This window comes from Protomyctophum parallelum, assembly GCF_964188405.1.
Source record: "Protomyctophum parallelum genome assembly, chromosome: 1".
NCBI lineage: Eukaryota > Metazoa > Chordata > Actinopteri > Myctophiformes > Myctophidae > Protomyctophum > Protomyctophum parallelum.
This window is the reverse complement of record NC_139697.1, coordinates 78,358,132-78,376,310: the sequence shown is the minus strand read 5'-3', so window position 1 is coordinate 78,376,310 and position 18,179 is coordinate 78,358,132. Positions and strand designations below refer to the sequence as shown.

At 41.3% G+C, this 18,179-nt stretch overlaps 1 protein-coding gene across 2 annotated transcripts in view; it reads right to left on the bottom strand.

The window, feature by feature from the left end:
* Nucleotides 1-18,179, bottom strand: part of opcml (opioid binding protein/cell adhesion molecule-like) — a 288,782-nt gene that overhangs the window by 50,580 nt on the left and 220,023 nt on the right. For both annotated transcript variants that reach the window (XM_083781862.1, XM_083781861.1), the window contains one exon: nt 12,972-13,097. In XM_083781862.1, coding sequence (XP_083637988.1) covers nt 12,972-13,097 — 126 coding nt within the window. The remainder of the gene's footprint in view (nt 1-12,971; nt 13,098-18,179) is intronic.

Genomic DNA, 18,179 nt, shown 5'->3' with positions numbered 1-18,179 from the left:
TGTTGTATTCTTGTATGAGCTTGTACATGTAGATCAGCTTATTATTCATATTTTTGACACATCCACACACCAGCACGCAACAAAGTCTAAATGAGGCATAACAGTATATGCCATAATCAAACAGGCTTATTGCAATTATTGCTATGTTTTCCAGAGGGAGGGAAAGATTGCTGCCAAGTGGCATACAATCCCGTTTACTAAGGATACATTCTCTTAACTACTTTGTGAGAAACACAACACCTGCTGACGTCTTTTTCTTCTTTACCCCCTGCTGATTTCTGCGTGGTTGATGTCAACTAGCCTGACTGTTATTCTCACTAACAAACACGTCAGGGAATATGGCATGCCATACATTTACGCTGTATAATAGTGTGAATTGCACTCATTGTGGGACCAATCACTGACTGACAATGTCTGTCTATGGTGCTATAGTTTTGTCAATCACACACTGAGACAAAGGGGGTGACAAAAGTCTTCCTCACACTTGCCGTCACGTCAGATTGGAGTGACCTTAGGGAATTATTATTTTTTTCCCCAGGTGACCTTTCCTAACTACGATTTATATTAGGGGAAACAATTAAATGAAATAAAAAACTACTCTCTTTTTTCCCTTTCTTTTTTTGGTCACCTCCCCCTTCACATTCAGTAAATGCTGTGATCTTTTGTGGCCAAATGTAATTTACTCGAGTCTAGTAGGACTATAGTAAATAATATTAAAGAAAATGCCATAACCTTTTGTAAAAAAAATATAAAACAAAATACATATTTAGCCTAGTTACATATTTATGTAACTTGTTTGAATGCCCCCGCCCCCCTGTCAAAAATAGCTAAAATCACTAAAACGAAAGAAAGCAGCAAATGAAAATAAACTAAAAAGTTCCCCTGGGGGCTGCAGGCCTCTACCAGGACAGGTCAGGTTGTGGCTTCCTGGTGGCGCTATAATAGGCCAATGTGAAAAGGGTGCCATTTGCGCTTACACCATTGATGGCAATTGGATGATTTGAGGCATTTTGTTCCAAAAATGTGTTTTGCAACAATTCACCTATTGTTGGCGCTATAACAGGCCAATGTGAAAAAGGTGACATATACAGGTATATATCTACCGTAATTTCCGGACTATAAGCCGCGACTTTTTACCCATGATTTGAACCCTGCGGCTTATACAACGGTGCGGCTTATCTATGGATTTTTACAGCTAACGCAGAGACATCTAAGGCTCTGAGCTAAAGTAACAGCCACTAGGGGGCCACCTGCGGCTTATAGTCCGGTGCGGCTTGTATACATACATATTTGGGATTTTCCCTAAATTTGGCTGGTGCGGCTTATATTCAGGTGCGCCTTATAGTATATATATATATATATATATATATATATAGTATATATATATATATATCACTCATTCTTGAGATGAGGGACAAAAGTGGAAAAAACATGTCCCACACATAAGAGCCTTATTTATGTTAAAAATAAATTAATTCATAAAAATAAAAGCACTTGCAAAGTTAAATGTAATACAGTTGTGTATTATTATGCCATAACTTTCATTATAATTGTTTTCATATGCCATCTGAATTAGTTAAAAGCAGGCACTGTACCCAAAAACGCCTGTATTTAGCCTGTCCCCAGCAAGTGGTCACAATTTCAAACTGCTAAAAAAGTGTCTAATACTGTCACAATCACATAAATATACATACTAAATTAAAGTAGATTGTCAACAACATACGTAGCAAACAATATACACAGTTAATTTTAATTTATATTTTCCATTAGATATCTCATATCAAATGTGTGTCCCACGTCTCCCGTCAACTCCGTCAGGTTTTTTAAAAGTCTTAAATTAATCAGAAAATATTGTCGACAGATTTAGCCTGAAGACTCCTTTTCCAAGTCCCGTTTATATTTGTTGCAACAGTGGAGCACCTGGTCTGACAAGCATTCAATTGTTTGATATTTTAAACAAACAATGTTGATATCAATGAGGTCACAGCTTTTACATGTCAACTCCGTCAGGACATTATTATGATCTTTGTTAAGAATTCCAAAATAATGTTTATTATTTTAGTTTAGGGTTAGGTTTAGCTAACAAATGAAGCAAAAACAAAATGGCTACATTGTACTACAGAGGGTTAAGATGAAAACAAATTACATTTTGTCAACTCCGTCAGACGTCAACTCCGTCAGGTTTTGTGTCTGACGGAGTTGACATGTATCTGACGGAGTTGACAAAAGTGTTCCTAAAACAATAAAATTATAGTTTTTGAATAATGGGACGTATTCTAATTTGGCACACAGTTAGAGCATGCCTTAAGGAACATCTTTGGCTATCACAGATTTGCCATCACAGATTTGTTTCGTGGTGACCATGGCAGCCATTTTCCAAAATTGCCACCACCTGATGTTATTTTACAATAACTCAAGTTCTACACCACCTAGGATCTTGATTCTGGTGACTAAGACTACATTTTCAAGGATGAGGGATACAGTGGTACAATTTAGATTTTCCCTGTGACCATGGCAGCCATTTTTCAAAATGGCCGCCACCTGCTGTTATTTTACAATAACTCAAGTTCTACACCATCTAGGATCTTGATTCTGGTGACTAATCATACATTTTCAAGGATGTGGGATACATTGGTACTATTTAGATTTGTCCTGTGACCATGGCAGCCATTGTTTTTCAAAATGGCCGCCACCTGCTGTTATTTTACAATAACTCAAGTTTTAGACCACCTAGGATCTTGATTCTGGCGACTAATAATACATTTCAAAAGATGAGGAATACAGTGGTACTATTTAGATTTGTCCTGTGACCATGGCAGCCATTGTTTTTCAAAATGACCACCAACCTGCTGTTATTTTACCAATAACTCAAGTTTTAGACCACCAAGGATCTTGATTCTGGTGACTAATCATTACATTTTCAAGGATGAACTTTCTCTGGGAGGGGTCAGGGCTTATTTCAGGTGCAGGTTGAGTTGCTACTGACAGGACATTAAAAGGAGGTGGGCTTTCTGGCCTTTGACTTGTCCCTTTCAGGTACAGACGCACAGTTTGACTTCACTGGCCACTGCAGTGTGGCGTTGTATCTTGGTGGCCTCCTGCCAGTGTTTCTCCATCCTTCTCATGAGCTCTGTGTTCTGGGGCTCTGTTATAGTCAACTTACATTGTCTTGGCTGGAGATTGCTTTCCTGCAGGGTCCAGCCCAGTCTTGTGCAGAATGGCTGCTGGCCCACCTGGAGGCCCCAACCTCACTTGTTCGGTTGGTGTGATTAGGTGGGGTGGTCTTCCCCAATCAGGATGAATGGTTTGACCCTTTCAAACGGCAGTCTGGCCAAGTGTCTGTATTTAGTTGTGAGGCTAGATACAGGATACGATTGCTCACCCAGCCCCAGGTGACTTGAGGTGAAGGCTCCTTTGATTTGGTAACATTGCTTTGGTTGACATGCTGGGGACACAGAACGACACTGATGCCTTCAGTGTCTGCACATCCTGCCTGATAGTCCTGAAGGCAGATCTTCTGTCTTCAGTCTTTCGCTCACTGTTCACTGCTCACTGTTCACCTCAAGCAGGTCTTCAAGGTGTTTGCCTTTGCACAGGCTATATGGCTAGGACTCGTGCTTCAACCACTCAGAGAACTCCAACATGGTGTTGGTTGCTGGGCCGCAGAGCATTGTGCGGCAGAATTCAGCTCTCATCTCTGGTGGCAGCTTGTTGAGGAGTCGTGCAACATGTGAGCCGCATCTAAGTTCTGTGTCTCCCTCTGGGCCTAGGGTAGACACTTGCCATTTTCCGTAACACTAATTGGTGGGGCTGTCCAAACTTGTTGTTTAGGTGTCAATCAGGTCTCTGTTGGTGAAGTCGGGTCTAGGTGGTCTAGAAGATGAGTTAGTCAGGGGATATTAATACAATCTGGTAATAAATTCCTTATCAAGAATTTTCTTCACCAATGTGTTTGGAAGGGTGTCTACTAACATATCCCACATTGCTTTATATTCAACCACCCTAGGGGAACTTTTGACAGCTGCTGAAAGTTGGGGTACCATCAACAACCTATATAAGGCAAAATGTTCATTATGCTTTAAGTAGCATGTGACATGTCAAACTAGGGAGTTTTCATGATTCTGAATGCATTCCAAGCATTAGCTATGCACGAAGAACACTCCTTGGGCTGAAAACGGCCATAGCCGTCATCACAAAATGAGGTCAGCACATTTGGGCAAGTGGATATATGGCCGAATTTTGCCCAAGGGGTTTGACCCCTAGTTTGGCCATATACTCCCTAGTTTGGCCATAGCCACTTGCTATGGTACCCAACTTTCAGCAGCTGTCAAAAGTGCCCCTAGGGTGGTTCAATAGAAACCAATGTGGGATATGTTAGTAGACACCTTTACAAACACATTGGTGAAAAAATTCTTGGTAAGAAATGTATTCACAGATTTGACATTATTCTGATAATATTCCCTGACTAAATTGGTAAAATAATAGCAGGTCCAACATTTTTGAAAATGGCTGCCATTGTCACAGGATAAATCTAAATAGTACAACTGTATTCCTCCTCCTTGAAAATGTAGGATTAGTCACCAGAATCAAGATCCTAGGTGGTGTAGAACTTGAGTTATTGGGAAATAACAGAAAGTTGGCGGCCATTTTGAAAAATGTCTACCATGGTCACAGGACAAATCTAAATAGTACCAATGTATCCCACATCCTTGAAAATGTATGATTAGTCACCAGAATCAAGATCCTAGGTGGTGTAGAACTTGAGTTATTGTAAAATAACAGCAGGTGGCGGCCATTTTGAAAATGGCTGCCATGGTCACAGGGCCAATATAAATAGTACCACTGTATTCCTCATCCTTGAAAATGTGGGATTAGTCACCAGAATCAAGATCCTAGGTGGTCTAGAACCTAAATCAGTTAAACTTGTCAACTCCGTCAGATGTTCGTCAACTCCGTCAGACGTTCGTCCCGTGATGTTTTTGTTAATTTCCAAAGAAATAGAAAATTAGATGTTAAATCTTTTGTGCTTATGTATTGAAACACCAACTGAAATGATATGTAATGATGATTTTCTTTCTTTTTTTACATTGTTTTCATGTTATAATATTGAAAATAAAGGTTGAAATGACGGATTTGAGAAATTGGATATTTCATAATAGTGTGATATTGGAACAAAACAATATTAAAAGAATTGTATTACTTAACTTGATTACTGAAAGCCATTATAAGATAACTGAGGACTTTATATTATTGTTGAAATTATCAAATTAAATTAAAAGGGATTTTAGTGTGTCTGACGGAGTTGACATGAATCAGGTATTAAGTGCATAAATGTCCCATTTTAGAAAGAATGTTATGCGAAAAACCTGTTCCTTCTCAAGATTGGTAGTTGAGACCTGTGTCTATTTTATTTGAATGTATCTTAAAAAAAAAAAAATCTAGTTTGAAAAAAGTTTTGTCCCTTATCTCAAGAATGGGTGACATATACTTGCCTAGTAGGAAAGTCTGTGAAAGATTTCACGTAAATTGCACGCTGCTTTCATGATTTGAGGCGTTTTGTTTCAAAAGGACCAATCCTGCAAACTTTGAAAGCCAATGTTAGCCAATTAGGATGGAATATGAAATATGATTTTTGGACAGAATCTGGAGGAGTAATATAAAAAATGTGTTTTTTAAAAGTCGGCCTCCTGGTGGCGCTATAACAGGCCGTGCTGGACATTTTGGGGCAGAGGTTCATCGTTGGCATCCAGGGAGTGTGTGTGCAACAATTGGCATTGACCGGGTTATATTGGTCACGGAAGCCATCCCGGGCATTTATTGACCAGTAAAAAACTAAAGTTGTCCTTTAAGTAAAACATTTGAGTACATTTTCCCACCAATGACAATTACATTAATGGGACAAAATAACAACCAACTGACAGGAGAGTGAGTACATGTTCACAACCTAATCAATATAATGAGTCTTAATGGGTCAAATTGATCCATTTAGTGTTGTCCTTTGAATTCACTGCTCTCTGCATGTATAAATCTTTTTGGTGGCCAGCAGCCAACGATTAAGTGGACATTGTTGAATAATTGATGTTGCACTCACTGACTTGAAATAAGAACAAGGGCTTGTAGTCCACAAAACAAAGCAGAAAGGTAAATTGATAGGATTTGTGGCCATGGCAGCTAAGAGATTGTGGGTTTCTCCTATGCGCATATCACAATAGAAATATCAGTTATGGATGTACTGTTTTAGAGTGGAGCCTTCAATGTCAAAGTTAAAATAACTTCCTTTTTGTTGACAATTAGGATTAGACAGGATTAGACAGCTAACTTTTTGTATCGTTCCTCAGGACAGTTTTCTCCTGTCATGCAATGAAATCTGTTAAAGGTTGACATGCCTTTCTGCATCACTAGCTCCTACAGTACATTTGCTCGGATTTCTGGCACCAGTGAGTGTGAACAGCTGAAATTATATACACTGGGAAGAACACGCCACTAAATGGAAAGATTGTGATTTTCTGGAAACGCTATCCAAGGCCCATAATCACTGATGTTGACAAACATGAAAAGCAAATGGTGAGGGAGCTACAGTAGTCTGGAAAATGCCATGCTGAAGGGAAAACATTTCAAGTTCTCATTGTCAGAGAGGACTTCTTTGGCTCGCCAAACATCCTCACCATAGCCTTTCTTTTCATTAGTGCTACTGGAAAAAAATGTCAGATAAGATAACCCACTATGTTCTCTTCTGACAGCAACCCGTGACCAGCACAGAGCACACAACAACAGTCTCCCTACATGAGCCCAGGGGTGAAAGTTGTTATTTTATTAATCCACCACCGCACGCCACGGACTGGAGGAGAGAGAAGAGTTTCTCCCTTCGGCTCGCTCCCAGCGCCATGCAGGCAGAGCGCCGTGCAGGCAGCACCAGTTCACTTTGCAGGTTTGGAAATCTGCTAGAGAGCGGATACAGAAACGTTTGTCTGCCTGCCTAAGGTATGCGTGCAAATGACCGGATATAGAAGGCGGGCTCTCTACTACGACGAATCCACCAACGTTCAAACCATGTTTCTGGTTGGCTGACAAGACTGGCACAATGCAATAAAATACCAGTTCTGATTGGTTGAGGAAAAAACAAAAACAAAACAGGAAACTAAATGAAATGCCGGCGGCAACTGTTTTGAGAAGTAAACTACAAAATCAGTAAAAGAATGCGCTAAAAAAATATATAAGATGGCAATGCAACCAACATTAGCTAAGCTCTTTAAGAGAAAGGAAAGAGTTGAAGTAGATAATGTCATTAAAGACAAAGTTAGAAAAACAATCAAGACCATACAGTTGCATGACACAGAGAGTGAGACAGATGGGGAGGAGGAGGAGGCAGAAGTGGCAGCAGGACCAGCACCAAGCACAGGTAATAATAATAATAATATCACTGATATTATGAAATTCCTGATTTATTATATCAGGAATTTTATAGCACTTTTCTAAGTACTCAAATACGATTTACATGTGTCTGGGGGACCGGGGAAGGGTATCCAGAGCAGGTTGCTGGGCAAAGGAAGAAGATCAGCTCACTCACTCAACAGGTTGCATGGCCTGCCGTGACTCAGGACAAGATGATAACTACTTTAGGCCTCTGTGGACTTTAAGTGTTGTTTTAAGTGTTCTGCTCTGTTCTGTTCTGTTACCCGTTCTGCTCTATCTATCCTCAACAAAAATATTAGGAGATGGAGTTTGGGGTAATTTTTGTTATTTTGCACGTTGACAAAATACATTCTTAAATGATAATCTGTTTCTCGTGTATGTCTCAAATACAAAACTGATCAAATTCAGGTTTGTGTGTCTTAGACTAGTACGTACATGGGCTTATTATAGATATCTGGTAAATGGTTGAAGGATTCCATTTCCTTATGATTATGGTATAAATAGGACAGGAGTAGGACTTGTTACAAATTAAATCGATCATGTTATAGTAAGTGTAATGAAATAGGTAGCCTAATGCAGGTGTAAGACCTGTTTTGTGTTATAGGTTAGGTATAACTGTGCCGTTTTCGATGCATTTCAGGGGTACTGTGGGATTTGAACCCCAAAAGAAAATTCGGCCGCACGTCCAGGTGTCGTCGCAGAATGAAATTTCTGGGAGCTCCTGTAAGAAATGAAAGCCATTTTCACCCCTGCATGAGCCCAAATATTATCTTTCAGATCAGTTATTCCATTGTTTCTGCCCGTGGTCTGTAGGTTTGTTTCCATAAACATATTTCATGTTTTAAAATATCAAATGGAGAGGATTTTCTTTTATTCGAAAATAGGCTACCCAAATTTGCTAAAATGTTTCATGTTTCCAAACACATTTTGATTGTACCAAATAACTATTTTTTTCAGGTGATAAAATAAATGACGATTTCCACTATGAAACACTCTTCAGTAGATTACACTTGCACGCTTCATTTCTTCATACGGTATGTACTGTAGCAGTTAATCGCTGTATCCAACAACACAATCCATAATTTTGCAGGATTTCACAGAATTTTGCAGGAGGTGCCTACAGGCAGCCTTGACAGTGCTGGGATTCACAACATTGCATAGGCTACCTTGGTTCACTGGCTACAGTATAAGTAAAAAGGTGCTCAGGTCTGTCTGTAACAAAAACATTCATTAATTGTGCAATTCCCAAATGAAGCCTAATTGAAAGAAGTTTGCAGCTAGCACACCCTCTCTGCTCAACCAATGGACATGCACATTTCTTTTTGACTAAAGAGTGTGAAATTGCCAATATTTGAGTCCATCAGCTCTAATAAATTGTATAACCTGGACTGGCACCACCTATTGTACTACTTATGTCAATAATCCAACTCATATCATTCATATAATAGTAGTTATCTCTGGCAGCAGTTATCTGTGTGTGTGTGTGTGTGTGTGTGTGTGTGTGTGTGTGTGTGTGTGTGTGTGTGTGTGTGTGTGTGTGTGTGTGTGTGTGTGTGTGTGTGTGTGTGTGTGTGTGTGTGTGTGTGTGTGTGTGTGTGTGTGTGTGTGTGCGTGCGTGTGTGTGTGTGTGTGTGTGTGTGTGTGTGTGTGTGCGTGCGTGCGACTGCATGCGTGCGCGCGACTGCATGAGACTGGAGCTAATCTCACAAACCGATGGACTGATCCGCATCAAACTTTTCATGCAGGCAGCCAGAAAGCCAAGGAAGGCGCTATACAAGCGTGCATTACAATTTGGGCTATGACTGAACCACAGGTGTTACAATCAAAATGTATTTTTCCCTGTATTCCTTGGACCATGATGCAACTCCCAAAACATTTCCGCCTCAATAGTTTTTCTTCCATTTTGAATTTCCTTCACAACACACACCTTATATCTGGAATGATGTGATACTGTATCGTACAGATTTTTCATATTCCATTCCAATTAGCTACAATTCTGGCTTCCAAAGTTTGCAGGAGTGGCCTGGGGAAAACTAAAAAGGCCAAGAATCATAAACACAATTGACCCCACATTTTAATTTGAGCCAATAGTGATTTCACTTATAGACCCATAGGGGACACAACAAAAGCTACAAATGTTATGTTTGTAGCAGAAACAAGATTTTTCCACCAGTTTAGGTACACATGATCTTGGGAATCATGTGACAATGATGTGATTCAAAATTGGAATTGGGCATTGGGCACATGTCTCTGCCAAGCCTGGCAGAGACATGTGCTCCACAGAACGCCGCTTTCTAGGTTGCATTTTCATATTTGTGAAATGTTGGTTATAATTCACTTGATATTTCATTGAAAAACACCGGGTTGTGAATGGTTATCGACTTCCTGCTTTTGGTCCTGCAATTTCAAGCGACTAAGGCCGGTATAGGACTAACTATGTAAGACCCAGTTCCTTTAAAAGCATAGTGTGCACCAACTGTCTGGGGTTTCAAAGCCTTCTGCTGACCATTTCTCAATGTGATTAGGATCCATTCTTCAGTTGAACAGTCGGTTAGGACATTATGATGTTCAGTGGTCATAATAAGGAAAATGAGGGAGTGTTGAAGGAGGAGGTAGGCGACAGTGTCTTGGCTGAGGCTGGCATACTCCTTCTGGCTTCCTTGTACAGAAACGGGGAAGGAGGGAGGAACAGCTGGGCTGTAGATATTCATGGCATGATGGAGGCTGCACATCTGATCCTATGGCAGCGCATGACTCATGCTGCTGAATGTTCAGTGGGAAGTGCGGGGCCACCGCGATTAAAGCACAGAACTCTGTGTGTGTGTGGGGGGGGGGGCACACAAACAGCTACTTGGCTCTCCTTCAGGCTTTAGGTGCCAGCACAACAACCCCTACCAAGCCAATGTTGGCCTCGGGCCAAATCATTTGCACAGTTGATTGGAGCCTGGCCCCGTCGGGGCACAGGTTGCGTGGCACCAACCCCTTCATCCTCCATATTGAAAAGAAAACACAGCCTCACTCAACAGATTAAAGGCTGGCATTATTTATCATCGTTTCAGTCAGGATATATACAAACAAAAGCAAATGTAAATTAATTTAATCCCATAGGAAGGGAACAGCTTGTGTAGGCAAATGTTCTCATTAAAGTGTAGGGAGAATTTGCATTGCCTGGGAAGATTGACAGCGGCCACATGCGGAGGAATTGATTCAGTAAACTTTACAATAGAACTTAAAGCAATTATGTTGAAGCTTTGTCAATATCCATTATATAGGAAAACATCTCAAATAACCACTTCATTAATAGGCTGAATCTGTTTCATTGTAACCGTTTCCGAATACGGTTGCCTGGTCCGATGGCCATGATTCACATTGCCCGAGATTCAACAGCGCACCCGGGTACACTTGCATAACACACTTTAATCCTCCAGATGGCGGTGTGCTTGATGGCTGGCACGCCCGGACACTGACCATCAACTCTGCGACATTGTCTCAAATAAATCGAGACACACATTGCATTGCCTCTTTGGCTCTTTGCCGTTATACTACTTCACTGTCAGCCTGCCTGCTATTCACTGTGTCAGTCAGTCATGTGCTCCAGTGTCGTGTTTGATATTTGTTTGCTATGGATTCTACTTTAGCATTATTGTTATTTTGTTTTACTTTGGAAACTATGCCAAGCAAAGCCCAAGAGCCACGTGTAGTCCGCAGAATAAGATCAGCGCCCACTGTGGTGCTGCGCGTATACAGGGGCGGCCTTAGGAATCTGGAGGCCCGTTTCAAGACCAAAGATAAAGTGCCAATCGGCACAGGTCTCCACCAGGATTATTCCTCAGCCTAGTGGGAATATGCGTGCACAGTTTCATCGCAATCGGACGCTGCGTTGAGGAGTTGTGGCCATTTGCTGCTCCTGAAAACTGTAGGAGCCAATCGTGGCCAATCAGGATGGAATATGAGAAATCAAACAAACCTGTCTTGATCACATGACTATGGAGATCATGTGTACCGATTTGCGTGAAATTTGGATAAAATGTGAAGGAGTAATAATAGAAAATGTGTTTTACATATGTCGGCCTCCTGGTGGCGCTATAAAGAGCAGATGTGAAAAATTCCAGGCAAAGGTTTTTCCTTGGCCTCTAGGGAGTTGGCATACAAAGTTATCCACAGATCCATGCAGTTAGAGGTAAAAACACTTTTGGGCCAGTTATAGCGCCACCTTGAGGCTGAGTTGAAATTGTTCATGTGGCATTTCGTCCTCGGCCTAGTGGGAATGTGGGTGCACAATTTCACGGAAATCACGCGATGTGTTCATGATTTGCAGCATTTTGTTTGAAACTGAGCACTCCTGTGAATTTTGGAAGGCAATCTTAACGAATCAGGATGGAGTCTGAGAAATCTGAAAGACCGGTTTGGTTGAATGGCTCTAGAGAGACTGTGTACCAATTTGCGTGATGTTTGGACAAAATCTGTAGGTGTACTGTGCAAAAACTTGTTTTGCACAAAGCGGCCTCCTGGTGGCGCTATAACAGGCCGTTCTGGAAAGTTTGGGGCAGAGGTTCATGGTTGGCATCCAGGGAGTGTGTGTGCAAAATTTGGCATCGACCGGGTTAACGGTGGCCGAGATTAGCTGCTCACGGACGGACGGACGGACACACGGACGGACGGACACACGGACGGACGGAGTGCAAAACATACTCTCCCCCATGCCTTCGGCTGGTGGAGACAAATATGAGGCCCCCATATACCTATGACATAATTATTTTGTTGATACAGCCGTATTGATACAAATAGTTTGAATGTTCAATATCACACGCAGCCATTACTCTCGACAATTAGCAACAACAACACCTCTCTTCATCCTGTCATTTTACCCAGGTTATTTACATAAAATAGGTGTAACTTAACATTGTGGGAGAGAGCAAGACAGTGAGTGAGCGAGATAGAGAGGGCCAAGAGTGGCGGGGGTTGACATGACGCCTGACGTTCATTTGTTGCTTGGAGGCCCCCCTGAGGGTGGAGGCCCGTTTCAATTGAAACTGGTGAAACATAGCTAAGGCCTCCTATGTGCGTATACGCAGATTCAACAGGAGACGTGCAGCGTTGAGAAATGCGCTGGTGTTACGCGTCGTGCAGCGTCTGTGTGTTTTTTTTTGTTGACGCTTGGCTCGTCGACTAGAGATTATGTCACATTCATTAAAAAAAACAGTCCACTTCCTTCTTTAGGTACACATGCAGCATTCACATTGGAACGATCCATATCTGAATACACTTCAACCCGCCCCCCATGCAGTCCCGGGGACGGTTGGGCGATCCGCTCCCGGGAACGGTACGCATCATTCACACTACCACAACATCTGCGAAGTGGTCCAGAGTGCGCAACCGGGACCATAGTGTGAATCGCCCCTAAAACTCCAGAGTAGACTCCAGAGTAGACCATAAGTGAAGTCTTCACTCTTCACATCAGGAATGATATGACAAAGAGTGGCTATTGCACAGGAATTCTCCACATGGTATCTCTTACATCAGGGATAATAATAGAGCATATTAAGCTGATTGCTCACCTCTTGCAGAATGATGCTTCCATATGACACTTGGCTCAGGTCGACCAATCGCCAGGCACATTAGATTGACATTGCTGCCCTCATTTACTGCGATGTCCGTCGATATGTTAGTGATTCTCGCAGGTACTAAAAGTGGGGGGAGGAAAGAAAACGACAAATTATGACATATTTTTGCTGTTTGGTAAAGATGGCAAGAGGCAAGTTGTCACATGTCTGTGAGTTTGTCTGTCTATCAGTATGTAACTGCATGTTCCCAGAGTTAATCATTAACATTTGTGTGCAAGCTGCCAGCAGGCAAAGGCAGTAATTGTGCATTTTTTCCCCACATTATGTTTAATGTATTTTGAAATATATTACTTGAAATGGCAGTATATGGAGTCATATGCCATACTTCATAAATGACTGCATGGAGACCAAGATCCACATGGAAGCCAACCCGATATTAAACTCCTGTTCAATTAATGACATATTGCACCTATCTTTCCCACTAAGTACAACAAAGAGGTTAGAAAATGTAGAGGATTTGGGGACTCTGTGATGATGCAATAGCTGAGAAATATGACCTGGCTTACTGTGATATCACATGATTCATTTGTACACTGCTCATAGATAGATAGATGAGCATTAGCTAGATATAAAGTAAAGCACAATTGACAGGCCAGCTAGATATATATATATTTTTTTTTTTCTACATTTTTATCCCACGATTTTGTAACCCAGTTTTTCTTTTCACCCAGTGCCAATTATCTAATGTAATCCTGGGCGCTACACTTCCTCTGCCAACCTGGGGGGGGCAGCGGACTGACCTCATGCCTCCTTCTATGCATGAGGAGTCCAAGCTGCTTCTTTTCACCTGACAGAGGGGAATTTCCCTGGCCGGACGTAGGAAGGGACACGTTATTCCGACCAGTTCCTTTCCCCTCCATCAGGCGCCCCGGCTGGCCAGGGGGAGGTAGTTTTAGAGACCAGGATTACGGCATGTTTTTGTGAGGGTATCTACCCTAGGGGACACGGGGAGAACATGCAAACTCCACACAGAAAGGCCCTATCGCCAACCCCCGCCTCGGGTATGGGCACTGATGACGCGGAGGAGGGAACACGCCGCCAGTGCCCACAGCGTCCCCAGCGGGAATCGAACCCAGGACCTTCTAAGGCCAGCTAGAGTTAAGTACAGTACTTGTGTATATGGCTAACCTGTGACTGATTGTGGGTCGGGGTCAAAAGGCATTGATTAGTCTTAGTTAGTATAATTTAATTCACCCAAAGTGACTGAACATTATGCTAATAAAAATCCTCCTCACCTGATTTACACTACACATGACCCTTATGTTCAACTTGCTATAATATGGATATTCAAAGGGATCCACTAGCAATTCCGAGTGTGTGTCTTCATGTGGTGTTAGAGTTAGGTTTAGGGACAGGGTTAGTAAGTTGGACCAACACGCCGTCAGAATAATGATGCTGACCCATATTCAAAGCCGGAACTGTTTAGCATACCATTTTAATTTACTTAACTGATATTTAAACATTTAAAAACTGGTGAGATGCATTTTACAGTTACTCTTACAGATTGACTATATTGAAACTGATCTCTGAAAACAAATGCCACATTACCATATGCAAAGTATTCTGATTCATGTTTTTCTACTTTTTCAAATCTGTATACAGGAATGAGAATAATTGGGGGCACGGTGGCACAGTTGGTAGTGCTGTCGCCTCACAGCTAGAAGGTCCTGGGTTCGATTCCCGCTGGGGACGCTGTGGGCACTGGCGGCGTGTTCCCTCCTCCGCGTCATCAGTGCCCATACCCGAGGCGGGGGTTGGCGATAGGGCCTTTCTGTGTGGAGTTTGCATGTTCTCCCCGTGTCCCCTAGGGTAGATACCCTCACAAAAACATGCCGTAATCCTGGTCTCTAAAACTACCTCCCCCTGGCCAGCCGGGGCGCCTGATGGAGGGGAAAGGAACTGGTCGGAATAACGTGTCCCTTCCACGCGCTACGTCCGGCCGGGGAAATTCCCCTCTGTCAGGTGAAAAGAAGCAGCTTGGACTCCTCATGCATAGAAGGAGGCATGAGGTCAGTCCGCTGCCCCCCCAGGTTGGCAGAGGAAGTGTAGCGCCCAGGATTACATAGATAATTGGCACTGGGTGATAAGAAAACTGGGTTACAAAATCTTGGGATAAAAATTTAGAAAAAAAAAAATGAATGAGAATAATTGATAGTGTGCATGATAGGCATTGAATATAGTGATTCACATTAACATTTATAAACTGAATGTTATTTAACAAATATTTGCAATTATCTACAGGGAAGAATACTTTTCAATAATCTTACACTATATCACAACCTCTGTGTGATAGAATAACACATAATATGTACTGTATATTGTGTACAACTGTATGTACATATTATGTATTGCACATACAGAATGCATGTGTAATAGGTGATGGTTTTCACATTTTCTTTTGCCCAAGGCACACCAATATAGGCAAGTCAATATCTCAAGGCATTTGTATTCACTGTGAAAATAGCCAATTATAATGAGTTGTGAGACTATTTTAAAATGGAAAATTAAATATAAAAAGAAAATATTATGCCTATAATGAAATGACCAAAATAGGGACACCGGTTAAAGGGCCACTTCACCCCATTTGCAACCAGATCTTATTTTAATGTTGTTTGGGTGACAAGAAACACTTTCCTGGGGGTTTTGATGTGGGTAATATGTATTTTTAGTAGGGCCGGGACTAATTGCGATTAATTAACTACAGAAAAATGAATGCATTAAAAAAATTAACGCATTTTAATCGCACTATTTATTTCACCGCGGAACGTTGTCACTGGACAGTTTTCAGACGGACCTGCGCAAGTGTCCATGTCCTCTTCAGACAATAACACCACCAGAAACCGCAGACAGTTCACCAGACTGGGGGAAGCCGCTGAGATCACTTTGCTTGTCCCCGTGGATTGGAAATAGGATTTAAAAGGCTATCCGATGGTAGCGTGGATTACAGCACAGTTGTGTGCAATTATTCAATAAAGAATTATTACCCCTATTACTACAAAAACAATGTTTTATTGCTTAAACTTATGTATTCACTATTCATTGATTCACTAGTATACCAAAATCCATTTAAAAAAATTGCTTTCTCACTGTTCTCGGGTCAAATAATGATATGCGATTAAAATGCGATTAATCTAGATTAATTAATCGCAAAGCCTCTGATTAATTAGATTAATTTTTTTAATCGAGTCCCAGCTCTAATTTTTAGATATTTTAGTATTTCAAAGTGTTTGTGATCTGGTCTCACTTCTTTCCTGGATTACATGTTGTTTCAGTCTCAGTCTTTGTGGACCCTCTCGAAAACGAGATATTGTATCTCAAGGGGTATTCCAAATAAAGAAAGAATTTCAATCAGTAGTAAGGCATGTATCTATTTAAGATGTATCTAAGAGAATGACAGCTTGGCACGTGCGACAGAATGCAGCCTTGTAACTAACTTGTAATTTTTATTTTTGTAGAAGAGGCAAACTACCGTTTGCTTTGATTGAATAATTGATTGAACACACATGTACGTTGTATGATGATTTGGGTGTGTTCTAAATAAAGCGTTAGTGTTGATTATGGTGTAATAATCTAATTATAGTAAACTAATAATATTATACTAAAAAAGATAAAGATCAAGGGAAAATATACCTTTTTACAGTACAATAATCTTTCAACAAGTCATGTTTGCACTTGTCTCATTTCACACCGCAAAAGTAAATCAAAGTCTAACTATAAGGTGAGGCAGAGTTCAATTCTCTTTGCTGCATTTATATTTTGTTTCCTGCTCTGTCAGTAGTTGTAGTTATTAGTTAACCTGTATTAACAGCGTATGAATATAGTTCATCTCTCAGATGAAGAGTGACAGGCAAGCAGGAATACAAGGACGCTCACCCTGTGGTCAAATGCGGCGACCTCAGAACAGTCCCCAACAAGTATTCCTAAATGTAACCTCAGTAAAACTATGCCTAACAATAACCTTATTCCTGATCTTAACCGCATTAAAACTACTGTATGCCTAAACCTAACCTTATTCTTAAGATTAGGGGGCGAGCGGCCAGTGAAGAAAATGTGGGCAACTGTGTTTTGGGGCGAGCGTTCCGGTTACCACAGGCAGCCCGCTATGCTTGGCCATAATGAGCTCTAACCAAGATGAATGAATGAAATACTGCCAGTGTGTGGAAGAGGGGACAGGTCCATCACCTTGATAATGCCAGGGGCTGTGTGATTAAAATGCATCTGTCTTGCCACAGGGCCCTATAGTAGATGGTGTCTGTCGTTCCATGGACATGTCACTCTTCATATCGGCATGGCAAAGGTTTTGCAGCATGCAGTAATTAATTGGGAAATGGGATCAAGAGGCTGCCGAAAGAGGAAATAGACACCTGCTTTGGGCGCTTACTTTAATCATAGGCCTCCAGTGATAAGGCTTCTTCTCCACTTATCAGTAACATTTTCATCAACATTTCACAATTAAATGTGCTTATTTGAGAGCTAAAGGTGCAGATAGTTCATTAGTGACACAATGTACATTGTGTCACTAATGAACTATCTGCTCCTTAACACTGGGGCAGACAAATGCAATGGCAAACAATACATTAAGCAGTTACCAGAGGTGTAAAGTAAGTACATACATTTACTCAAGTCAGGAACAATCCCTTGAGATGAACCATCTCATTTTCAAGGGGGTCCGCAATTCACAAAATACACTTCATACGTAAAGACAGTTTTATTCAGATGCGGCCCCGGGTCGTCATGGAAATGAAGACGCGCTGCTAAGTACTGTACTTAAGTACAATTTTGGTAGAGTACTTTACTGGACTATTTCCAATTTTCAGTACATTTACTTCTACTCCACTACAGTGTACACTTAGTTACTACTGTAGTTACTTTATAGATTTTTATAATTATTATTACAAAACACAAATTAAACAGCCATACAGTACTGTATGTGGCCACTGATTTGACCATTTTTGTATTGAGTTGTGCTTAGGTAAATGGTGCATTTATATAGCGCCTTTATCTAAGGCGCTTTACATTCACCCATTCACACACACTTATACACCGATGGCGGTGGAAACCATGCAAGGCACCAACCAGCACATCAGGAGCAATTAGGGGTTCAGTATTTTGCTCAAGGACACTTCAATACTAACTCTGGGG